General features: G+C 41.7%; 1 protein-coding gene across 1 annotated transcript in view; it reads left to right on the top strand.

The window, feature by feature from the left end:
• SLC25A30 (solute carrier family 25 member 30) overlaps positions 1 to 26,800 on the top strand; it is a 117,792-nt gene that overhangs the window by 6,991 nt on the left and 84,001 nt on the right. The window contains exon 3 of the mRNA XM_069203185.1: positions 22,645 to 22,792. Coding sequence (XP_069059286.1) covers positions 22,645 to 22,792 — 148 coding nt within the window. The remainder of the gene's footprint in view (positions 1 to 22,644; positions 22,793 to 26,800) is intronic.

Here is a 26,800-nt window from a genome sequence, read left to right as displayed (position 1 = left end):
TATTCATAACCAGCAGGGAAATGTACTCCAGTGTACAGGGTCCTTGCCAAGTCAGAAGCAGACTTGGAAAATCCAGGAACTTTGCCCCTAAAGGAGGAAGCCCGTTGTCTACTGATGAGGAGTGTGGGAAGTGCCCTGCAGAAGACAAAAGCTGTCCAGAAATGGAAAATTCAGCCCATAAATACAGACTACACTGCAGAACCCAGGGTGAGTTCCATCTTTGCACCCACCATAATGAGATCCCTCCATCCCAAAACAGCAAAGTTTCTGCCCACTAGTAGCCACAGAAGCTTCAAGTTTACTTGACTCACAATTCAAGACTGTGAGTCATCATGAAATTGCTAGTGGAGGCGAAGGACCTTGACAGTGCAGATAGCACCTAAATCTTTCAGGTGGCTGTTGAGATATTGAAATCTAAATGCCCCGAGTAGCTGATCAGGATGTTGCAAACTGCCACGTGTGAACCAGACTGTCAGGCAGGTTCATTGATTGATCCATCTTCCTGAAGTGCATTGCTCCCCAAAACTGAGCTGTGTCTCCATTTATATCTGCTGCACCACAGCTTCAAAGTACTATACCACGGGGATCCTCGTGCTCTGGAACCAGCTTCAGTTGACCCTCTTACTGAGACTCGCACGCTAGTAACAGCTTTTCTTTCTTTCCCTTTTTTACTTGATTGATGTGTTGGGGGTCAGATAGTGATCTTGTTTGGCTGGTATGCTATAGGTTCAGTAGAAAGGTTGAATAAACAAGGACTAGAGCTGCACATGACCTGCAGAGAAGGCTACCATAAACTCAAATTTGCTGGATCGCTGCAGCAACAGTCTCCTTGCAGTCCACTGCATCACACCCACCTTCCCCTAAAACCCAATCTGCTGCTCCATGAGTATAAAGGAGCACAGCTTAGGGTCACACAATGACGAAAGAGGCTTGGTCAACTCAGAGTTGCTAGCAAGATTGTTCTGTTTGTGAGCAGCCACTTAAACAATATCAGATTCAAAAACAGTGGGAACACTAATCAAGTAATATGTTAAAACTACTAATTGGACCACTTGCCTTAGTTTAGTATGTTGGTTGCTTCCTTGTATTTCTGTTTATTATCTAGTGGTGTGCTCTGATTAAAGTACTTTCTCTCTGTAAAAGATAATGCACTGGCTGTACTTTCTTATTTGTTGCTCGATATTACATAGCTCTGAGTTCTGTCTGTAACACTTCCATATGCCATCAATTAGCCGTGGATCACTCTTTGCCCACTTGAAGATTAAGTGCTAAAAAAGTTGTTCTTGACCTTCAGTTATCAGTCCAGCTGTAGGATTTCCTGGGACAACAGAGATGGAAGACTAGTTGTCACATTTGGAAATCAGTATTGCCAGGCTGCCCGCATACCCTAAAACAAGTTCTAAAAAGTGGCACATACAGATTCCTGCTGCTACAAGATGCTAGTACTCCCTCCTTCCCAGAACTGAAGTGTATCGAAGATGGTGGGGGGTGCCGGTAACCTTTTATAACTGGTTGCTTGACCATGGCTGTATCATCTCACCAAAATGCAGCAGAGATTGAGGATGTGATGGGGGAGATTGCAAGTCCAAGCCCACGTTTAACTGGGCACATGAAGGGCAATCCTAGTGTCCGGTGAAGCCACAGCTCCAATTAGAGCTGAGGAAGCGAGAACTCGGGAAATGTGCAGGGCGATGAAGTTAATCTTTGACTGGAGATATGGCACAGTATCTCAAACAGATCATTATCCCAAAGAAGAAGTAGTGATTGCTTGAGACAATCCAGATGTGGACTCCTGTGAGGGTACGTGCTGCCAAGTAGCTGGATTTGTTGCAACTCATCTGAAATCCGGGAGTCGTTCAGCTGCAAGACCTCCCCCCCCACCCTTCCACCTCCCCCCACCCACAGTAATAAACTAAATAAGAATCTCAAAAGAAACACAGATTATTTCCCCTTAGCTTGCCTCGCACCTCACATAGAAGCCCAGAGACTTACATCTGTTGGGGCTGACCTTACTGGACTTGCCTGACTCCGGAAGAGTGTCACTGATGAGAGTTGCTGAACAAAGTGTAAAAAGGATTGAAAATAAAGTAACTCCTGTGCAAGGCTTGTGAGAAGAAATGAAGAAGCGAATCTGATAGTTGAAGTCTTGAAATCAGGCTCTAAAGAGGAAAGCGTGTTACAAGAAAGTGAACGTGATTCCCAGAAACTGAAGCATTTTGATGCGAGAAAGTGGTTATCGTAATAAGAAAGTTGTCCAGTCTTGCCCTTTCAACCTATTGACTTTGCTTAAGATTTTTGTTCTTCGGCATGTCAAAAATAAAAACCGTTTTTGGCTTCATTCCCTATAATCGGATCCTGCATTCACAAGGGAAGGCCAATGGATACAGTGCACGTCCTTCGTTATCTCTATGGGGGTCTCTTCCCGCTCTCCTTCAGGTAACAAGGCTGCTATTAGAATTCTGGGGAGTGACCCTTCGAGACCTTGGATCACACAAAAGACTAACCAGGGGTGCTCCACTTTGGTTGGGTACCATACTCATAGTTTTATAGCCTTGGAGGGTTTCCAGGGTTGGGCTTTAATAGGTATATCTACGTTCGTGTATGTGATTAAGGAGACCCATATGGTCCCATTTAACTAGTTGCAGACTTCGTTCCACCTACATAAACAGTAACTTTTCCGCTTCTTCCAACTGGCATGCCTTGCATTCACATATTGCTCATTTTGTTGAGCACTCTGAATACTGACAGGCAAAGTTGGATGCACTTTAAATATGTCAGCTCCTTTAGTTTCCACTGTCAATTTCAGTATCAGACTGTGCCGTGGTGATGAATGTTTAGCTCTTGTGGATGTCACATAAGCACTATCGGAAATGGTCCTTTCTGCAGGGTCTTTTACCTTACACTTTTTGCTGTACCTTTTGGTTGGCTTTAGGACTCTGAGCACTTCACCACTGATGATCAGTTCTAAAGTGCATGTGCCTCTTCCCTGAACATGGTAAAATTGGTGTATCCACAATTAGCATATTTAATTTACTTGTAAGTCTCTTGTAAAGTGGTATACCATATACCCAGGGCCTGTAAATTAAATGCTACTAGGGAGCCTGCAGAACTAATTGTGCCACTGATACAAGTAGCCTTTCAAACCTGCTATTGAAGGCCCTGTGTGTGCAGTTTAGTGCCTCTTGGACATAGCATTTAAAGCCCTTTCCCAAGCCTTAAGGTCCCCTTTTATTACCTATGTCACCCCTAAGCTAGCACTAGGTAGCCCATAAGGCAGGGTGCTATGCAACTAAAAAGAAGGACATGTACTTTTAAGTTTTACTTGTCTTTGCATGTTTGTTCTTTAAAAGAGTATTTGGGCACGGCTAATAGGTTTCATGTATCCATTTATTAGATTACGTTACATTGCTTCCATTATTGGTTAATCACTAAGACAAATATGTTTAGCAAACTTTCTTCTAACAGCAGAAAAATGATGAGTTTTCTAGGCTTAAATTAGCATCACACAGACACTACAGTGATGGTATGTCTTAGACCTGACAGCTTTAAAGTGGTCTTCCCCCACCGTTTTGCCTACCTCCTCCATTTTTCTGCCCTCAGTTTTGCTGGCTTGAGGGCTCTGTGCAATTTATCACTGCTAGCCAGTCTAAAGTGCTTGTGCTCTCTCTCTCTCCTAAACATGGTAATATTGTTTCATCCCTAATTGGCATATTTAATCTACTTAAAAATCCCCAGTAAGGTGCACTACATGTGCCCAGGACCTGTAAATTAAATTCTAGTGGGCCTGCACTATTAATTGTGCCACTCACTTAAGTAGCCTTCTAACCATGGCTCTGTCCTGCCATTGTAGGGCCTGTGTGTGCAGTTTTTAATTGCCATGTCGACCCTTTTGCCGGACATAAACCTCCTCTTGTTATACATGTGTCACCCCTAAGAAAGGCCCTGAACAACCCAGAGGGCAGGGCAATGTGTTTAAAAGGCAAGGCATGTACTTTTAAGTTTGACATGCTGTGGTTGTGAAAAACTCTTAAATTCGTTTGTCAGTAGTGGAAGGCATATCTCTCCCAGAGGTTAACATTGGAGTTACCTTTTTACATTCTATAAGTGTATTCCCCAGTCTGAAAGAGATACCATTTCTGATTTGGTTTCTCTGGAATCACAATTTAAAATCCTATGGTGAAGTCGGACTTTAAATTGCAATTCTCAAAATACCACTTTTAGAAAGTTGGCATTTTCTACTTTGGTGCCTGCTGCCTGTCTCTGATCACATGTCTAGGGTAGGTGACAGCTGGGCTTTGTGTATTCCTTCTAAATAGTCACCCACAATGGGAGTTTAGGTGCTGGTTTTTGAAGTCTGCCCCACTTCAAAGATCCAACTGGGTATAAGTAACGGGCCTCTAAAACTACCACTTCAGTACATGTGTGGACTATGGATACTCTGCCAGGAAGGACTGCTGCACTGCCACAAGGACTGCCACTCTGCTGTACTGCTACTCTGCTGGATTCCTGCATTGCTATGCTTTCCTGTTACTTCTTGGCTCAGAGTGAGAAGGACTGAACCTGCACCCCCCACCCCTTGCCAGGACCCAGAGTGACTCCAAGAACCAGCTGACTGGTCTCATGTTTTCTGAAGTCTCAGGAACATATAAGACTTGCAGTATACCTGTATCTGCACCGGGACTCTGCCATCTGTGCTTCTGACCTGCCAAGTGGTGCCACCCCAGACCTGGACCCTTGGAAGTAAGGCCTGTGGTGCTTCTTCAGTCGACCCAAGCACCCTCATTGGAACTGTGCATCCTCGCCATTGCTGGGATCGATACCGGCGCTTCTTCACCTTTGTGTGGATCAGAACCGATGCACCCTCTTTGCCACGTGGAAAGGGCCCAGCAAATCACCTTCGGAACCAGGGCATTTCACTGGGAATCAAGGCAGAATTGACCCATTGCATTCAGGACCAGTGCATCGCCCTTGGAAATGAAGCATTGCCAACTTTGCGTGGAGAAAACTGACTCCCCTGCTTCTGTTGCAGAATGGGAACTGATGCATCGCCTTGGTTGCACCATGGATCTTCCTTGATGTTGACGCAACCAGGATCAAGATACTCTTATTCAGCGGGTCTAAGTGGGACCTGTGTCCGGCCCTCAATCCATTGTGGTCAGCCTTAATGCTTGACTTTGTCGTGGTCCAGCACAACCAGATATCCCCGATTGGTGCTTATAAGCTCTTTTCTGCAGTTTGTTCTTTGAAAATTCATAACTCAAGTTCAACCTATTGAATTTTTGTTGTTTTCTTCTTGTTTTATTTAATATATTAAGTTCTATTTTTATAACCAGGTGTGGTAACATTTGGTATTGTGTTTTCACAGTTTTGGCGTTTGAAGTGTTGCACAAATACTTTACACATTGCCTCCTATGTTAAGCCTGACTGCTTTGTGCCAAGCTGCCGGAGAGTAGGCACAGGTTCATTTAGGCTGTGTTTGTGACTTAGCCTGAGTAGGATTGTGGTTTCTGTTTGGACAAGCTGCATATCTCTGCCAACCAGAAACCCAGTTTCTAGCGTTATCAGTAAAATTAATTTGTTATTATTAAAATCTTTTGGCCACTTACACTGTTTGACTGACTGAAACGAAAGTTATTGCTTATGAATTTAAAGAACTTCATGAGCTGCACCTTTGCATTGGATTACCCAAGAGGCCAGATCCTAAAATTAGTTTTGAACCTTAAAACCATTAGGCCTATCTTAGTCTCTGTTGCTTTTTCTCCACCAGTTGAAGTTAGTAATCACATTTTTTTCTACTGGAATTAATTATTTCAACTGAAAATGCCTTCAGTCTCCAAATAAATTATTTCTGGTTACCTTTAGGTTCAAGTCAGTTTGGGGCCAAAGGTTATGCTACGCAAGTTACTTATGAATTTGTCTCTCTATTGAAATTTCAAGCTGTCCACAACAGCTATCAATTTGAACGGTTACATAACATAGGGCCAGATGTAGGTACAAAAAAATTAGCGACTCGCAATTTGCGAGCATGTGCAACTCGCAATTTGCGTGTCGCTAACTGGAATGCAGGTACAATTTGCGGGGACAAATTGCGACTCGCACCCGGAGTCGTACTGCAGATAGCGAGTCCGCTGTTTGCGAGGTCGCTTTTTGCGACGCGCAAAAAACGGACTCGCAATTTGCGAGTGGGTGTCGCAAATTGCGAGTTTCATGAAAATTTATTGCAGGTGCTGCAGAACACTCCAGAAACCACTCCAGAACACTCTGGAAACAATTCCTGGCACATGATGATGACATCACAGCCAGGAAGTTTACAAATACACCTGGGAGGAGGGAGGACCACACCCTTCTTAACTGCTGCACAGCTAACAGAGCAACAGCAACCATGGCTGACACTCCCAGAAAGAGAAAGCTGAAATTTGCAGAGAAGGAGCTGGAGGTGCTCACAGAGGAATGCTGTCAGCACCATGATGAGCTATATGGGAAGGCAGCCCTCAATGTGCCAGACTCTGCCAAAAAAGAATTTGGCAGGAAATTCAGGAGAAGGTGAACTCCCTGGGGGTCAGCCACAGGAGTGTCGATGAAATAAAGAAGAGGTGGTATGACCTCCGCTCCCGGACCAAGGAGAGGGTGGCAGAAAGGCTCCGGGAGATGAGAGGCGCAGGAGGGGGACCATCTTCCATACCACCACCCACACCCCTGGAGGAAAGGGTGGAGGAGACCCTGGAGCCAGAGTCTGTAACAGGATTTGGAGAACTGGACACCTCTGAGCCCAGAACATCAACCGGTGAGTACCATGTGATATGCCTGTAACCCCATCAATGCCATACCCCCACCCACCATGTACACAGGGGCATGCACAACCAAGATAGCTCCATTTCAGAGTTGCAGATACCAGCATGATGCATTATGGGCAATGTAGTCAAGTAGGCAGTTAATAGGCAATTGTTTATTAGGAAGTGTGCAACAGATAGTAGACACTGACCGTGTTTTCCCCATGTCCCACAGGCCTCCCACAAGACCCCACCACCAGCCACAGCAGCCAGGTGCCACTGGTCAGCCAGCCCCATGAGGAGACAACAGGAGCAGCCACCACTCCCACCAACACCATCCCCTCTATGGCAACACCCGCAGCAACAGTGGTTTTGGAGCCTGCACCAGCAACAACCAGGAGTGCCACAGCACACTTCACAGGGCATCCACCGCTGCGCAGGCGACGCAGGATGAGGAGAGCAGGGCTGTAGGCAGAGTCAGGGCTTCCATCCACCACACTGACAGAGGCACAACTGCTACGTGGTCAGTGCCTGCAGAATCAAATGTTAGGGCGGATTAGTGGGGTTCTGCAGCGCTTCGTAAGGAACAATGAAAACAGCATGCAGCAGGTTCATGCACAACTGGAGGTAATTGGCAACAACACTGGTGACCTAGCCCTGTCAATGCGTGAACTGGTGGCTGGACTGCTTACACAGAGCGAGGGTGTGCGGCGCAGGGACCGCCAGCTGCTCCAAAGGCTGGACAGGATGGCCTCCTCTATTTGCAGACTGGCAGTGAACACTACTGGGCTGTCAAGGAGAACAGTCGGCCTCTAGGTTGAAATGGGCCACTTTGCGGGTGATGTGGCAAGGGGCCTGGGCCGGATCACCCATGTGATAGACCTCATGGAGGCCCGGCAGGTGTCCAGGGGTACAGGGGACACCCCACAAGACAGCGAGGAGGGCTCCACTGTCAGCAGTGTCTCTGCTGGTGACACCAGGGTGCTCCGGAGTGGGAGTACGAGGCAGAGCACTGCTGAGCAACCTGGTACCAGCCAGGCTGGCAGAGGCCGCCGTAGGCTGTAAACTAAACACTGTCCCTGATGTTGGGGCACATGATGGCAATGTGCCCCATGCCAGGTGGGCTTTTTGAAGTCCCTGAACAGTTTTTCATTGTATATAGTTCGGTTTTTGCACAAATTAAATAATTTTTTTGTTCCACTTAACAAATGGAGTGTTTGTTCAATTGGTGAGTATAGTAGAAGTTGGCACGTACCTTCCAAAGTATTGGGTTGCAATGTGTTCCCGTCTCAGTCTGCCTTGATTTGCGATGCTCCTAGCCCCATGATGGCGATGTGGTTGCTCTTGCTCTTCATCCTCAGAATCTGGGTCTGCAGGGGTGAGAGGTAGCCCACGTCGGGTGGCAATGTTGTGCAGGATGGCGCATGCGACAACTATTTTGAATGCCGTTATGGGGGTATACTGGAGGGCACCTCCACTTCGGTGAAGGCATCTGAACCGTGCTTTCAGCAATCCAAAGGTTCGTTCTATCAGGTTCCTGGTCCTCTTATGTGCAGTGTTGTTTCGCCTCTCGCATTCATTGCTGGGTGTTAAGTACGGAGTCAGTATCCATGGCCGTAAGGCATATGCACTGTCACCTGTTGGGCACAAAAAGTATACTGTTAGAAAGTCCTGGTTGGTGTGCACATTGATCTGTGTGCATGTCTGCAAGGTGTATGCAGCTCTATCCAAGAGGTATCCGTCTCCAAACTCCCCACGTTCCAGGCGTTGGTGTATCCCACTGTGCCTAAAAATGTAGGAGTCATGAGTACTGCCTGGAAATTTAGCTACAATGTCAGTAATGACATAATGGGCGTCACAAACAACCTGAATATTGAGTGAGTGGGTACACTTTCTATTGCGGATCAGATATTCCAGGTTTGCAGGAGGGCATATTTGAATGTGTCCCATCTACACACCCTATGACATGGGGAAAGTTGGCAATCCGGTAAAAGTCAAACTTAGTGCTGTTGATTTCTGCCTCATTCCTGGGTAGGTATATGTATTGGGACATGTGTGTGAGTAAGGCATCTAGGAAAGCCCTGAGGAACCTTGATAGTGCACTTTGGGATACCCCACCTGCCACAGCAATGACCCCCTGATAGCTACCCAAGGCCAAGAGGTGCAGTGAGCATAGCACTTGCACATGCGTAGGGATGGCGCAGCCACGCAGAGTCTGGCGTTCTAGCTGTGGTTTGAGTAATTCAATTAAATCTAGTATAGCTGCGCTGCTAAGTCTATATTTATCGTATATTTCCTCCTCAGTTTGCTGGAAGAGTGTCTGCCTTGTTCTGTATATCTTCTCCTGTCTGTGGCTCCTCCTCCTCCTCTGCTGGGCGGCGTGGGCTCTCCTCCTCACTGCTATCAGGTATATCTCCGCCATCTTGAGTAACCCAGATGCCTTCTGGGTCTCCTTTTATACTTTGGTAATGGTTACCACCTGCTCTGAGTTAGTGGTAAATTGGACATGCAAACTGGGCTTTTTGCGACTAGTCGCAATTTGCGAGTTGCTATTGCATATGGTTTGCGACTCGTAAATTGCGACTTCCTATTTGCGGGTCGCAAAATGGGGTCGCAAATTTAGCGAGTCGGTAACGGCTCGCAACGCTTTTTGCGAGTCGGAAATGGGATTTTTGCATCCCATTTCCGATTTTGCGGAGCCGCAAATAGCGATTCGGGCCATTTGCGACTCGCAAACGTTTGCTACATCTGGCCCATAGTCCCTCCGTTCTTTTGCTCCTTGGAAGAGATTTCATGTTCACCGTGAGAGGCCCACCACTTCCAGATATTCAGACACGGTGAGTGCAAATGGAGAAAATCTTGGAGAGTTGCTGTCCAGCTCCGAATGGCACATCCATTTTAGCTTTACGTCCACATTCTAAAGCAGACGCAAAGGCCTTTCTGCCTTATAATTGAGTCTGTCTTTTGACTCTCATGTTCAAGTTCCCTAACTTACTACTCTATGCGATGCCTCTGTTAATTTTGCAGTAGTCTTTGAGATGTGTAAATATACTAGATCCTGAAGTTATGTATAACTATTGCCCAAATTCTTTACTCTCCTCGCCAGCTAAATATCTAGAAAAAGCTATGAATCAACAACTCTGAAGCTATTTAGAAGCTTCCCTCCCTTTTTGATTCATCTCGTTCGGGCTTTTGTGCCTACCGTAGCATGGAACATGCCTTGGTTGCTGCCACAGGTAGTTTACAAATGATACTAGCCCCAGGTGGCTCCACAGCCTTCTTAGATCAGTTAGATCTTTCTGCGGCTCTTAATACTAACTCCCATTCTACTCTAATAAGATGACTTGCAAGATCGGTGTCCATTCTTAGGCCTTGAGGTGACTTGCATCTTTTCTAAAACACAACCCAATCAATATCTCTATCTCCTTCATTCTTGGCAGAATTACCTATGGAGCAAGGGTGAATCGGGGATCTTTTCTGAGCCCCACCCTTGTTTGATGCTTCCCGAGGCAAAGAAGATACACTCTTTTGGCTTTAAGATAATATTGTTTTTAGGCCATAAGCCAGGGCCACAAATTTAGGCAATTGACAATCTAGGGGTTGGGTTGTAACATGATTTTCTTGCTAGGTATGGATGCCTAGAAATGGAAAATATGTGATAGCAAGTCACAACTCTCTGCCCTTTGTGAGGTACCACTCCACTCCCAAGATACATTGATGTTAATCAAAATTGTTTTCATAATTTTTATTATTGTGAATTTTATTCTTATAAATTACAGTAAATCTGGGCTGTTACATGACAAGAAGTGAGCCTCCCACAAATAATACCAAGTTGGGCAGGATTTAATATCAGTACTAGAGATCTAATTAGTGTTTCACAGGATTCCATTGGCTACTTGCCCACCATTAATGTCCCTACAACTGAGTTGACCACTGTTTCTGAAATTTTGAAACAGTCAGAGCTGATAAGGGAATCACTGTGTTTGACAAAAATTCTAGTGGTCATGGGTCAAGCTCTCTACACAAAAGCTACTAAGATCATGTGGAAGCATAAAGCAACATACAACAATCATTCTTTTAATGGGCACCTTTCACACCATTTACAATGTCATGTCCATTCTCGGAAAACGCTTTCTAGACGCTGGCCTTCGTGACCTTTGCATTGAACCAGACATGATAGCAGAAGGATCAATATCATAAGTACTAGAAGGTTGTATGCACAATTGTGCAGTTCAAGTACACAAGTGCATGTATGAAGCTATGTTGAGACGGGCTTGGTTGGAATTTATTCCTTGGGTGGAGAAGAATTATAAAGAGAACATTCAAGCAATCTACTCCTTCATTGAGGATGGTAATGTCTCTGCAAAAGGCCTATGCCAAGACATTAGACAACTTCTTACAGAATGCTGCCTTTGCCGAAGTAAAACAGCTTTGGGATGTGTTCCTGGAACATCTTTGGCATGGCAGTGGAGATCTCTCTGCATTTTGGATGTCGAATGTGGATATTGTTGAACATGTCTTGCTGGCTCTGCTGCGTGGTGCTTGGGAAGGAAATTGGTATTTACATCTTACAGCCATACGCTCTATGGTGTTTTGTGTAGGGCAGGATGAACTACGCTAGAAATCTTCCTGTATACTATGCCAAAATGACATTACGTGCAGTGAATCATCCAGAGATACACCTCTCCTCCATCAATGGATGCTTTCAGTTCAACTGTCCGATGTTAATCCTTTTGGATGAATTCTGGTCGATCAAGTGATAGAGGTACAGTCAACAAAGACACAGAGACTCCTGGTGGTATGACGTGGTTCAACCTCAAGGCAGGTGCTATGAAAAGTTATTATATGACAAAAGAACACAAAAGCGTCTTTTGGGGCAGATGAGGGACTGATCAGATCTTACTCGTGCCGACTTACACAAGTCACGAATTGAAAAAGACAAAGATACTGTTACCAGAGCTGTTTTTTCTGGTTTAAAGCTGGATAAATACATTTGTTGGGCCAAATGATCTCATTAATCTCTCCACTGCAAAAAAGACATCACAAGGCATAGTGTCCGACATAATGAAGACGCATAAAAATGGGTGAAAAGTGCTATACAGATTTCAAACTTAAGTGACTTGAGAATAATCCACCTATTAGAAGTTTCATGACCCAGCAAGAAGAGGGCGGTGAACAGCAATGGCAGGACAATCATCATGAAAGCAAATAAAGCACCATTTGGTATAATCATTGTGACCGCACAGAATCAGAACCTTCAAATGGCAGATGTACTCTGTCATCCCTTAGGACCTTTACCATGGACTTTAGCAACTCCAAAAGGTCTGTTATGAAAGACATACAAAGCTGTTTTAGCAACATACTTGAAGAAAAGTGTTACTCCTGCTGAGGAAATACCTGGAAATTTAGCCACGCTAATTGATGGTATCGTTCTTGTTCAGAGAGTAAAAGGAGAGGAATCAAACTTTAGTGAGGTGGCTGTGTCTGTCTTGTCCATGGCTTTGCGGGAATGAAGTAGGAGTCAAAGAATCAATGTTGTGTCCTATACGTACGGGGCATCTAATAAGAACAGCCAAAGGACAATCAAAGGGGAAGAACTCTGCCATCAGTTACAGAGCATCTCACCTTCCCAGATTGTCAGACAGTGGAGGAAATCCCTATGCCACGTAAGGAATAAAGCCGCTCTAATTCCATTACTTGTTAATGAATGGAGGAAAACAGAGTAGTTTGTAAAACTTGAGAATAAAATACTGTTTGCAAACTGCAAAGAAAAATGCTACAAAATCACATCTGAAGGGAGCCACAAAGTGCACGATCTCTTCAGCACACCTAAAGAAGCAGATGGTTGTTTGTTGCTGCATGCTGTACATGATACCAATGAGGGTTATGAGGCAGTAATGATAAGCTCAGATGGCACTGGTGTGTTTATTATGTGTTTGGATTACATGACAGAATCATGGGTAAATTGTTTCTGAAATGCGGTTCTAAAACACTTATGCGAGTCCTTGAGATTGGGAAAATAGCTTCCACTCTTGGTGAAAATGTTTGTCGAGCTGTGATGGGTCTCCATACGTTTACCGGATGTGACACAGTAAGTGCATTTGCGGGAAAAGGAAAAGTAAGTGCATTCAAAATCCTGTCTGCCAACAGTCATACACAAGAAATATTTTCGCAGCTCGGAGACAAATGGGATCTCTCTGAAGAACTAATGGACAAAAGAGCGATTCCCGTGCTTGCTGTATTCGCCAAAATCTTTGGTTCATCACATGAATGACTTGAGATATCACCTATTCTGCGTAAAGAAGGGTGAGATATAGTCCTCAACTTCCACCTTGCAAGGACTGTCTGAAGAAACATGTTGAATGTGTGAATTATTAAGCCACTATAAGCAAGAGTTGTCTTCTGAATGATCTACAGACACCTAGTCCAATTGGGAGAGGGTGGAAGTTGGAAAAACATGAGGGAGCAGAGCAACTGGTAGTGGACTGAATGGAGAGGAAACCAGCACCTCAGGCTGTGTTTGATCTATCAGCTTGTAACTGCATTAGGAAACTGCAAACTGCCAACATGTGTCTGCTGTCTAAATGACCTCAAGTGGACTGACATGCAGATTTCCCGTCTATGAAAATCAAACGGGCAGAGAATGATGACACCTATTTAGAAGAAGATGAGTGTGAATGATAAAATTGTGTTTGTTCACTCCTGATATACATTGCCTATGTAAGATGTGACAACTATTATTATTTTAAATTGTAAGTACAATTCATGCATGTAATCTGTATCAATATATGTGTAGATCAATAATAATAATTGCTATTACATACTTTCCATCTCTAGGCATCCATACCTTGCCAATAAATCATATTAGAACCCCCCCACCCTCCCCCCCCAAAGTGGTACCGATAACATGGTTGGCTTAAGGCCTAATACTGGTAACAACCAGATTATTGTCACCATCCCTAAGGTCTCTGCTACTCAAATCAAGTTTTAAGCCTGCAGGTGTGCAGTCACCACTTGAATTAATTCAAATTGTCTCAGGCTAAACATTCAGGCTAAACTTTCCTAAAATAGAAGTTCTTCTGCTGGGAAGACCACCTTACCTTTGTACCATGGAGTGGTGGCCAGTGTAACATGGAGCGTCTCCAGTACTGGTGCCTCCTGTCAGAAATCTGGGATTTACTTTGGAGCATGAGTTGCCTATTGCCTTCCAGGTGGGCAAAGATGCTGTTACTTGCTTGCCTATTCTAAAAATGCTGCATAAGATTTTCAGGATTCTTCCTAATCATGCTTGTAAAATGGTCACCCCTTCCCTGATTGTGTCCACACTAATTTAGTTCTAACACGTTATTAAACCTCAGTTTCTCTTTTCAGTATCGGCGCAGCTGTAGTTGGTCCAAAATTTGTTTGCCATGGAGGTTACTTCCCCGTTCATATGTTGCCTTTTTTGTGGAAATTACACAGACTCCCAGTTCACAAGGGGGCCCTTTAAATGTCCTGTGCTTCATGGCAACATGAAATGGTCTTGGCTCTAAGTGTATCACAAGAATGATTTTTCCTTACTGCCCCAGGCCAGGACCTACATTCATTGAATGCTTCATTAGTGGCCTCTCCCTGGATCTGCTGTCGTTCTGGTGCCCATGTCTATTTCTTGCTATTTAAGAAGTAGGCTGAATTACCCTCTTATTAGACAAGAAATAATTTTGAGGAAAAACTAAAAAGACTTGACTTTTTCAACAACTTTAATGTGCCTCCTTTTTAATTGGCATGCGTTAATTTGGTAATTTAGTGTCAAGATACCTGTGTCTGGGCAGCAATGCCATTTATAAATATGACATAACCTAATATTATGGCAGGTTTAATTGCCTTCAACTGGAATGTTGAGTCTCTGTTAAAATCGGTCTCTTTGTGAAGTAAGGAGAAGCCCAAAATCCCAACATTAAAGTGAAGTATCCAACGTTCCCCTGACTTAGCTTTTTTTTTTTTAACAGCCTTTTTTTTAGTCCACTTGATTCAGCATGTAATATATGTTTTTAATTAATACAGTGCACCCATCTAACTTGAGGGAAGTGGTTAAATTGCACAATATGATAGCATTAAACGCTGTGCTGTTCAAGGATTCCGCGTGACCACAATGTCAGATCCCCAGTTTCTCCTTTTCCTTAATCATTACATGTGAGCACCTTGAAATACACAAATTCTGAGCATGTTCTATACAAGCATGTCGCTTGTACATGAGCAAAAGATTTTAATATTAGCACATGTTTAAAAAAAGACACTGGAAGACGACCCACCAGTGGCATTGTCGTCAGGGCAGTGGAGGGTGGGGCATGATTGTTCCCTAGTTCAATTATATCACTTCTAATAATTGCCACGCAGTGCAATGATGTAATCTAATATAATGTATTTTGTTACCTTGTAAAGAATTTTGCAGTGTCCTTCCCATATATGTATTGGATGTAAGTTGCACAAGTTGAATTCCAGATATTTAGTAGTTTGTGGTACAGGCCAGGAGTGCAGATTGAATGAAGGGAGTATAGCAGGTGCAGAACCAAACATAGCAGTGGGTATCTTGTACGCTGAACCAAGCTTCTCAATTCTGTACATTTGAGAGCAAATCAACTTGAGCTGTTTGTGCCAGGAACTGACACTACAATTTGAGGACCTGTCACCGACAGTATGGGTGGTGGGCAATGTTCCCTCTCATTTTTTTCAACTGTGTGCGGCAGTGTGCGGTCTCTGTGAGCTGCAGCCAAGGATACGTGCACCAAGAAATTGACCATTCATGCGCGCATATAAACAACTATGAAGTATGACAATGATGGAAAAGTTGATAACAGCACATTTTCTACTGTTCTGAAGCATTTCCTAGCTCATTAACCATTAATTTCCAAGACAAATATCACTTGCTTGCGTGTATGCTAAAGTATGCCAAATGATGTTTAAAACACTCCCCGCGGCCTTTAAACGCTGTTTTCATTGACTTCAATCCAGATTCAAATATGAGCATTTTCTGCAATAGGAGAGCACGACTATCGCTCTAAAAGGCTTATTTGAGCTGAGAAAGTGATAATGCATATAAACAACTATGAAGTATGACAATGATGGAAAAGTTGATAACAGCACATTTTCTACTGTTCTGAAGCAAACCTGCGTCCTGAAGATGTCCTTCCTGCTCGGCAGCAAAGAGTGACCCTGTCCTCGCGCTGTGTCTGTTTTGTAGACTGAGCGCTGACGTCCTCTCTGCCGCACGATGCAGGGAGCAACGTTGCAAGAACGTTGCAATGTGCGCGCCTGCCAAAGGGACCTGGGCGATGGGGGAAGGAAAGGTGCGCGCGCGCCTTACAGGGAACATTGGTGGTGGGATAACCTAGGCCTGTAATGCTGCTTTGTCAGAACCACCATGTTCTTTGACTGGCAATGGAAAAATGAAGTGAGATCTGCCCAGGCAGCTAAAGGGGCCCGTGACTAGAGCAACTTTGTGTCTGCAGGCTTCAGCCCAAAATTGCCAAGCAGGTGATGCTGAAACAACCAAGTAAATTAAACCATTGACTGTGCCTCTACTGCTAAACTGAAAGTGTATTTTCTTCTTTACGGGTATTGAATCCTGCTCTCACATTCCCTAGTGAGTTTGCTCCTGTGCCATTATTTTGCCTAGTCACGGCCTTTATGATTATAATCCTGTAGAACGTGTAATAGATCCCTGTGCCTGATTTGCCTTATTCTGCATAGTATTGTGTTTTGATGTGTAATAAAAGTATGTTTTTGTCTTTATAGAAAAGCAATGGAGTTGACAACACTTACTGTGTACCTCTGTTGCATAGCTGTTACACTTACGAGTATAGCCCCCTCCCCTACACACTTCTTTCATGAGACATCTGACTGTTTTCAATCGCTACTCTGAAAGACAAGTATGGAAAAGTTTACTTGGCACCCAATTTGCAGTGCCATAGTAGGCCATGTCCCTATCACTCTGGTTCGGGGGTTTTGTGGCACCAACCCTTTAACCCCTTGTTATAAAGACACCTCACTCCAAATCTTTGTATAATAAAGGTCAGTAATAAGGCCCACCACCAACGCCAAACAAAGAGCTCCTGGTGCCATCCATGTCATGATTCGTCTATGTGCAACATTCTATGCCTTCAGCATTTATACCCCCACACTATTCTACATTCTTTCTTACCACTTAGCCTGTTCAGCTTATACTATACCATTATGAACTACAACTATTATTACTAACTTTATTTTTACTATCTTGTTTACACAAGGATGTGTGTTTGTGTGTATGTATAATCTCCCTTCTGTAATAACCAAAAATAAGCAAAAAAATAAGCAACTACTAAATAAAGAACTAATACATAATTAATTCAGCAAATTTCTTTGATATCACTACCTTTCTTCCTGTGCCTAAAATATGTTTACTATTAACATTTGTAGATTGAGACTGGGATGTAACCACAACATTATTACCATTATGACCTGACAAATCATCATCTCTGTTTTCTGTTGAACAACATTATCATCTTCTCTATCTTCTATATTCTGGCTAGTGTTCATATCAACAGTTGGTTCTCTTTCTTCTCTTCTACCAGAAACACTCTTGGTAATTACATCAAAATAATCATGTTCCTCACCATTTGGAATTATCTGTCATTCTATAACTTTTCTTGACCTGGTTTCAGTAAAACAACTGCGCTCTTACTCCACCATCCTTTATCTCCGAATAATAATGCGCTATAAGAAACCTTCACAATTTTGTACTGGTGAAGAATATACTCATGCCTCTTTTTATACTTTCCTCGGTTTTCTTATAAGAACCCAATCTGTTACCTTGAATTATTTAGATTTTACTTTGTTGGTAGCATCATAATAGATTTTAGTTTTGATTTGTTTCTGAGCAATATCTCTTTTCACTTACAATTCATTATCATCAATCTTTTTAAATTTATGTTGTACATTTGTATCATTTCCAAACCTTGGTGTAAGCATTGTGTTTTCTTTTCTGCCTCTTGGTAAATAAAAATGAGAATATCCAGTTGTTGAATTAATAGTATTGTTATAACTACATACTTTATCACGTAAAAAATCATGTACCAATATACTGGAGGCTATTACCATGTGTATTCCTTCTTTTACAAATCTATTAACTCGTTCTACTTGACCATTAGAAGATGGACTAAAGTTTTTCTTTTTCTTTTTTCTTTTTATTTCTTGTTTATTAAAAAATGTAGACATTTTCTATGAAATAAGTTTTGTACCATTATCCTAAACTAATATTCTTGGTAATCCTTCATTTGTCAAAATTGTTTTTAAAAACTCTAAAACCACATAAGTAGTTATGTGTGAAATGGACTCATAATGAATCCATTTACAATAATAATAACTGGGAACTACTGAATAACGCATGTCAACATTTAGTATGCTGAATGGACCTGAAATGTCTATAGAAACCAAATTCATTTAGTCTTTGTCAATTTCCCAGTGTTGATCCAATCTAATACATTCGGCACACTCATCCACATACATGTCTACATCAGTATCTAATACTGGCCACCAATAATAACTCCTTATTAGTTTCTTCTTAGCTGTAGTCCCTGGATGCCCATTGTGAGCTGAATCATTTAACTACTTTCTTAATACATATGGTGGCACAAACAAATCATGTCTTAGTGATATACCACCCTCAATAGTTATTTCATTAGCTACTTGTAAATAACTTTTAATTGGTGTATCTAAATTCCGAATTGGTGGCCATCCTTTAGTCACATACTTCACGGCCTGTTGTAATCCTCATTAAACGCTTGCAACCATTCCTCTTCATAAGTTACACCTTTGTAAAACTCTACTGCATCTGTATTTGCTACAACGCACTCTAAGTCATTTAATTCTAATTCATTCTCTTCTCTTAGAGGTAGTCTAGATAAACAGTCTGCATGCTTGATTATACCTCGTGCAATATATTATATTTTGAAATTGTACTCCTGCAACTTAGAAATTATTCCCACCAACCTTGATGACACTTTAGCAATACATTTTCCACAATAATCCCTCAAGTAAACTAAAGGTTTGAGATTAGTTATAAGTCCAGGTTCAAATTTACTTCCCCACAGATACATGTTTAATTTCACAACAGCGCGTACACATGCTAGTATTTCTCTTTCCATCGTGCTATAAAGCCATTCTGAATTCCTGAGCATTCTTGATGGACACAACTGTGTATTCTTTTCCTGACACTTTTTGACTAAAAAATGCTCCTATCCCCTTTGCACTGACATCTACTGTTATTACATCCTTTCGGATCATTTGATTGTAATGCAAGGGCCTTTAATGTTGCCTCTTTGATCTCCTCAAATACTTTCTCATATTCTGTACTCCATTCAAGTTTTACTCTTTTCCTTAATAAATTCCTAAGTGCTTCAACCAGAATAGCATATTCTATGATAAATCGTGAGTAATAGTCACTTAACCCAAGAAATGATTTTAATGTATCTTTATCTTTTGGATTGGGTGCTTCTCAAATAGCTTTAAGTAAGTCTTCTTTTGGTTTTATACCATCAGATGGTAGTGTGTCCTAAATACTCAACTTCTGTGTAAAAATTTGCATTTTGATTTACTTGCGGTCATGCCTTTTTGTCAAAGGATTTACAGAGCCCTATCCACAATTGAATTGTGCTCATAAATAGTTTCAGCATGTATTAAAATGTCATTCTGAAATTTTTACGCATCATTCAAATCTTTAAACAGTATATCTGTTCATTTTTTAAAAACACTTTTGGCAGACGGAAGGCCAAATCGTAGCCGTACATGTCTGTGAGCACCAAATGGTGTGCCAAATGTGGTATAATCTTTGGATACTGCTGAAAGTTTCACTTGATGATATGCTGATTGAAGATCAATCAGCAAAAAATATTTTGACCCACTGGTGCCAGCTAACATTTCTTGGATTTTTAGTAATGGGTGGCAATCAACCACTATGTTTTTGTTTAATGATCTTAAATCAGCACACAATCTTATTTCACCTTTTTGTTCTATTTTTTTTAGTAATAACCACTGCTGAAACCCATTCTGTAGTCAGTAGGTTCAATTATGCCTTCCTCGCATAATTTGGTTGGTAAATCCTTCAACCCTTTCCTTACTGAAAGAGGCACAGATTGTACTCTAACTGGTGCGGCTATTTCCTACAATTTTATTGTGTGTTCAAAACCTTTCACACACACACACACTATATGATATGGAAAAAAGTATTGATTATTTTTTAATTCAGCCACTTCTAGCACTCTTTTCTCATGTTGAACTGCTAAGAATGGTTGGAAAGCTGTGCTGGATGTTTGCAGAACAAATCATTGCATATCATTCTTCTTGCAACAGCACCAACATCTGACCCCAAAGGTCTGCTGCCTTTTAATATGGGATAGCAGAATGTGTGCCTTCAGTTGCTGCACCGGTGAAATGTTTTACTTCTACAAGCTTGTAGAGGGGTGCTCTACTCAACCTTTCTAGCTGACAGAAGAACTAGGGACACTAGTTTTGAATGAGGTTCTGAGTGGGTCTCAGGCACTTCTAGTATACAGAATTTCAACTTGAATGGGTTTTGCAGGCTGATATGTTCTTATGTGTGGTTAGTCCTATAGATGCAGTTGCCCTTTCCTTTTACATTTTAGAGAAACCAAACATTATATTTGCTTTTATATCTAATGTAAAGACAGCTTCCATTTTTAAAATGGAGTAGACCAAGCCTGCCTCTTTGAGGCCAGTTCCAGCAGATATTTCTCCCGTTAACTTCTTTGAGCTTGCAAAATATTCCACTTAAGTTATGCTCTTCGGAGGTGCTGCCATCCTTACAGAATGTCTGGATCAACCACAAGAGCATACCCATAAACTAAAGGACAGGGTATGTAATATGTTGAAGACAACAAAGATCCTCCCATGTATCGTTAAAAAGGTAAAGTAGTATGACCAAGCGGAAGTTAGTGGCAAATACTATTCAGTTGCAAATAGTACACTTGCATATCATTTAGGGGTGGCCTTATTTGATACGAACGTGTGTGTATATGTATGTGTGTGTGGATGTGTGTGTATGTATATATGTGTATGTGTGTGTGTATGTATGTATGTATGTATATATATATATATATATATATATATTTTTTTTTTTTACAACGGCCATAAAACGTAACTGAAAGATGTGCACTCGGGCATGCAGTGTGCATCAAAGTTTATTGTGAAGATGCGTTTTGACTTCAGAAAGTCTTGCTCGCTACAGTGACACCCCTGCAATGGGCGCTTGTTGGGGGGGGGGGAAGGGGAAAGCGGGGGTGGGGTTTGAAAACATTGTCCACAGATGAAAACACTTTATTCAAACTGCTTAGGAGTTCAGATTATGTTTTTAAAAAAACACTCTTGCCTGATGCATTTTGGGCATTCCTTTCCCTTGTACACAGGCGATTGATCAGCCCTGTCCACAGCTGCAACAGGTAACTAATTCCTTTGCTATTTATCAATAACTCCCTCCGAGGTTCTCACATTTGTTGCATCATGGGAATTGTAGTATCGTACAGTTAATGTTTACCTCCTCAATGGTTTGGATGTGCCAATCTCCATAAATGCAAGTTTTCATCTTTCCTGAACGTTCCGCTTCAGTGGCTGCCCCATCTCCAAGCCATGCAGACCCACACAGTTATTTTCTGTGGTGGGGTGTCTTCACGGCTGGACACACCGTTTTACATCTCTACCAAAACATTATCCACAGACGAAGGTGCATTCTGCGTTCAGGCATTCTTTATTCAAACTGCTTAGTAGTTCAGATTATTAAAAAAAAAAAAAGCACCCACTGCCACATTCCCACTCCTTAAGATCCGGTTCTACTTCAGCTTTTTCATATCCATTGTCCCTAGCTCAGACACTATTACAGTCACCCACATTGTACTCAATCTTATAAGATGCTGCCTCCATATCTTTAATTTTGTACAGGAAATCCCTCATAGCGTCTTAGATCTTGGGGAGCCATGATGTCATTTTCTTGGTAACTTCCCATTCCATTGGGATCTGTGGAAAATCGTGTGTCCTCCTTTGTACGCCCTTGTTTTAGCTTTCTTTGACAATGCTGCTATTGTGTTTTGTATGCTTTTCTATGGCAACTGAAACTACAAATCGGTCTCCATACAAGCATCCCTGCTCTACACTGTCTTAGAGTAAGGATGTCAGAGTAAGCTGTTAAATATTTAAGCATTTGCTACTCAGGAAAATGCTGTATAAAAACGGATTAATCTGCCCTGCCTCCTCAAGGTGTCTCTGTTCCACCTGCTTTGTGATTTCATCTGTAACTCTGCACTGTTGTAGGAAACTGTTGTTCTTTCACCCCAAGCAATGTGTTGTGCTTATCCATTAGTTCCTCTGATCTCCGTAACCTGGGTGCATTGCATGTCCTCGCTGTGCCTCCCACCTTGCAGGCAGGGGCATCGTCAGGCTATTTTGCTACTGTCTTAATTGCGTTGTACTGCAGTGGGGAATTGAAGGAGGGGGAATGAGACCTATCGTGTTAAGGTGCTAAGGCGTTCATTTGTGTCCAACTTTGCATCGAAAGCACAGCTGCTCTCACTTTACTCTCCAACTCCATGGACACCATCACAACACCCAGGGCCTGAGAACAGTAAGGAAAAGAATATCCTGTAACACATGTAGAAGTTATAATCCAAAAACAATAATACCAACAATTTAGCTTCTTTTGGAATCTTGAGGATATCTAACTCTACTGTCTGCTTGTTGCCACTTGCCAGAAAAATTCTAAATTCTGCTGTAAGTTCCTTAACGCTTTATATAAAAAAAAGTTTTATACCATTGTTAATGTTTTTTTCTTTTTTTTCTTTTTTCTTTTAAGGCACGTTTCCCATTGACTTGACCAAAACACGCCTTCAGATTCAAGGTCAAGCACATGATGCAAAATTTATGGAGATACGATACAGAGGGATGGTCCATGCGTTTGTGAGGATATTCAGAGAAGAAGGACTACGTGCACTGTACTCTGGGTATGTATATGTTTTGTATAAATGAGTGGTTATTACTGAAAACTTTTCTTTCCAGGCCAGACCAAGGTGAACAAGTGATTAACAATCGTAATGACAAGTGGTCCTGCGTCACTATGTTTTATGAGTGTAGACTGATAAGCGGAAAGCAAACTTCACTGTCAAGTTGGCTGACCAGTGACCCGAACTTCCCTGTATTTAGACAAAAAAGCTCAGATTAATAAAACTTGCAGGGAGATTTACCCCTGTGGGCCTACAGTTTCTGGCATTCAGTAAGAATTCCAGGATAACTCTTGAAGTGTCTGCTTATTCAGATAAAATGCACTTGTTTATTTAGCCTCAGCTGAGCCACAGGATGCACAGAAGTCCTTTGAATTGTTTTAGCCATTTTTCTGAGTATCTTACTTTTGTGGGAGACTGCAATAGAATTGTAGGTTTCCTGTGAGAATGTATGATGTTATTCTTTATTTTCTGAGCAGTAATTTACCATATATCTGCATTTTTTGGTTTCTGATACATACATTTTGTACTTTTGTTAACATTTGGTTCAAATCTTTAAGTTCTTTATCTCTTGTCTACATTTTGCTTGAAATGTTATCTCTCCCACACACTTCATTCATCTCTAAATATTTGTCTTTGTATTTTTCAAGAGTCGGAGCACTGAGCAAATGAAAAAACCCTGACCAGGATTTTTTTGGTGTCTAATCACAATATAACCTATATTTGCAGTCTCAATCCCCATTGCCCTGTCAGGTGAACATCTTATAGGCAGGGATACTGGAATTATGTGGTAGAGGAGGCCCAAATTATGTGACAGCGTTGACTAAATTATGCAGCAAGAAAAGGGAAATTATGCAGCATATTTTGGATAGTATTATTTCATTAGTTTGTCTTCTTCACACTTGGTTGCACTGTGTGCAGAAAAATGTTACCTTATTAGTATCAATGTAACCCCCAGATACATGAATAAACAGCTGAACGTTGACTAGTCAACCTTAGTAAATAGCCTTCCAGTGCACAGAAATGTGTGTCAGCATGTTCGATCCGTTGGAGCTAGAAACAATATTTTTTAGTTAAAATCTGCAGATTATGAAGTGGATGATGGATTATGTAGCAATTGGGGCTAATCCATAATTATGTGGAAAACACTGCTGAATCACATAATTCCATTATCTCTGTTTACAGGGACCTTTAAGGCAATCTTTTCAATTCGCTTTTTGGGTTCAGAATGTATACTCTTAATTCTTCCAATTAACCAAATTTAAGTGACATTTTCTACTTGATGTGGCCCCTATACCTATTTTTTTATGGGTAACCAATAGTTTTCAAATGTTTTCCTAGCAGTCCTCACAGAGGAGAGTAAACCTTGCGTATCAGTTATGAGTACATGCCTGCTTATGTTTAGTATTTATTTTTGTAAGCTGCTTCTAAGTTTACTGCTTTGCTTGCTTTCATATTTATGGATAATATTGCTTCCTTGCTGAAGTGTTGTCCTGGGTTTGCAAATCCACGTTTCGTGGGTTCAGATTTTTCTCTCTCTCTCTTTCTTTCTCTCTCTCTCTCTTTCTTTCTCTCTCTCTCTCTCTCTCTCTCACTCTCTCTCTCTCTCACTCTCTCACTCTCTCACTCTCTCACTCTCTCACTCTCTCACTCTCTCACTCTCTCACTCTCTCACTCTCTCACTCTCTCACTCTCTCACTCTCTCTCTGTATCAGATTGTGAGCCTCAAGTCGCCTTCTCCTTGTATGCTTTAGCAGTCAGGTAATCCAATGATGATAAATTTAGGAACCCTTGTGACTACATATAATTGTTTTTGTTTTAGGTCACCCAGTTGCCTACTTAAACTGTTGCTCTGTCTGTAGTGTGGATCTGCTCACAGTCCTCTGGTCTAACCTTTCTTCTAACGCTTTCATTAAAACAGACAGTTCAACAATACACGGCATACAATTACATTATTGTGAAGTATGCAAATTGCTTCAGATGTTGTAAAATTACAATAGGATATTTTAGGAAAAAAGGTGAACAAAACAAAGTTGAGCATGAAAAGAACTAGATGGTTCAAGGGGTCAGTTGGTTCATATGTGCCTTGACCTACAAAAAAAGAAGTCCACAGTAAGCAATTTTAACTGAGGACTGAGAGAAAGTGCTATCATTTTAATGCTTTGTTTAAACCTTGTTCTTAATGTATTCTTCAGTGGCTAATAATCATTCAAATGGAGTAAATGCTGGAGTAAGATCAATTTTGATGTTTGATATAGTTGCGGATAGATTATGGTTTGCCCGTAATGTGCCTAGCAAGATTCCTGTATTACTGAACCTTAATCTTCAGATTTTAGCTCCTTTTAGCATTCAAAGGGTGCAATGCCTGAACTTTTTCAGACCAATTTTCTTTTCTTTTAACCATGCTGTGATGGCACCAGTATACCACTCATGAACAGCAGGGAATTGTAGATCAGGGTGGTGGTTTTGCTGCTGACTTCCAGTTGTTTATCATTGTCATTTCCCTGTTTGAACTTTAAGTTGTTACACAGCATTTACCTTGTGTTGGTGAACATGGTGGCTGTTGATTTTGAGAATTACTATTTATTGTCTCTGCTCGATGACAGAATGTGACTGTCTCGATATTTAATTAAAAGTAAGACTGATAGGGGATTTGCTGGCTCCTGTACTCCATGCTGACATTTGCATTGTGGAGCTAGTAACGGTGGTTCAGGTTCTTGTGAGGAAAGCATATGAATATGAAAACAAGGCTGTAGCTTCCTCTATTGTTGATTTAGTTTTTTTTATGTGGGTCAGATTGGTTTGTGTTTCACTGTTCAACACGTGTAATCTTATGGTTAGAACCCCAGAAGAGGCTTTTTTTGAATACCCTGTTTGTGAAAATGAGCTGCATCATTGCTGTAGCTCTCCATTTTAGCTGCTGGGTGTTATTTTGGTAGAATCATATTTCCACTTGGTTTCACATGCATCCTTACCATTGAGGTCTCTGTTACAGAATGTTTGTTTCCTAAAGCCAGTGACTTAATTTCAGCCAGGGTGCTGCCTTCTTGCCTCAATGTTCTGGTGATCCTCACTTCAGCTTACTTTCTGAGGTGGCTTGGATAAATGCTGGGTTAATGTCCCCAAAGGCACTGCTTTCTTGATAATTCCTTTCAGTTAAACGCATTTCTATAAACACTGCTGCTGTAGAATTCTGGGATCTTAAGTCTGGCATTCACCTCTATTTCCACATTATTATTTTGTTCACCATTGTCTTTTTGAAACCCTATTCCATGTGGATTATGGATTTGGTAGCAATGGCCACACCTTTGTTGGAAGAGACACTTCTGCAAAGTTGCATGTTTCCTAGGGCTCCTAAGATTGTAGGTAATACCTTGGAACTTAAGGGATCCTCAAGGAGAAGAAAGAATTATCTATGAACTTGTTTGAATATGGTGCTGTCTACTTGATAGTCAGTGTTCAGTTATTCTTTAGCCCCATGCCTTGGGCTTTGAGCGAAGTGGTGAGATTCAGTTTAGAGGTTCAAGTGAAAAGAATTTCAGCAGGGGCTAACTTCTCACCCCTCTTCACGTCTTTGCCCCCATTTACAATATTTTATTTTACGGTCTTAACAAAACAGTAAACAATTTGCCTGAAGTTAAAATGCATTGGAAAATGCAGTGGAATCCCTGAAGGTGCAAGCAAGGATAAAAGTCTTATTAAACCCCTGCTTATTTTGCCCACTTCTGGCCCCAAAAGAGTTTTATGGTTAGTACCAGCAGCTGCTAATTTCAAAACCTGCCTCCTCCTCAAGAATGTCTTGCCCTTACGTACAATTAACGAAATGGAATTGTACAAATAAAGTTGTCTACTCATCATCACCAGTGTCCCATATGATTTTCGATCAGCTGAAAGGTACCTGAATTGTAGCGTTGTGGCTATATACTTTGGACTGGGCAGAGGGTACAGCTATGGGCTTAGGTTTCCAAACTTCCTCCAATTTTTGAGTTTGACCTAAATAACCATTTGTTT

Source organism: Pleurodeles waltl, chromosome 8, assembly GCF_031143425.1.
Source record: "Pleurodeles waltl isolate 20211129_DDA chromosome 8, aPleWal1.hap1.20221129, whole genome shotgun sequence".
In the NCBI taxonomy this organism is placed as follows: domain Eukaryota; kingdom Metazoa; phylum Chordata; class Amphibia; order Caudata; family Salamandridae; genus Pleurodeles; species Pleurodeles waltl.
This window is presented reverse-complemented; position numbering and strand designations above follow the sequence as displayed.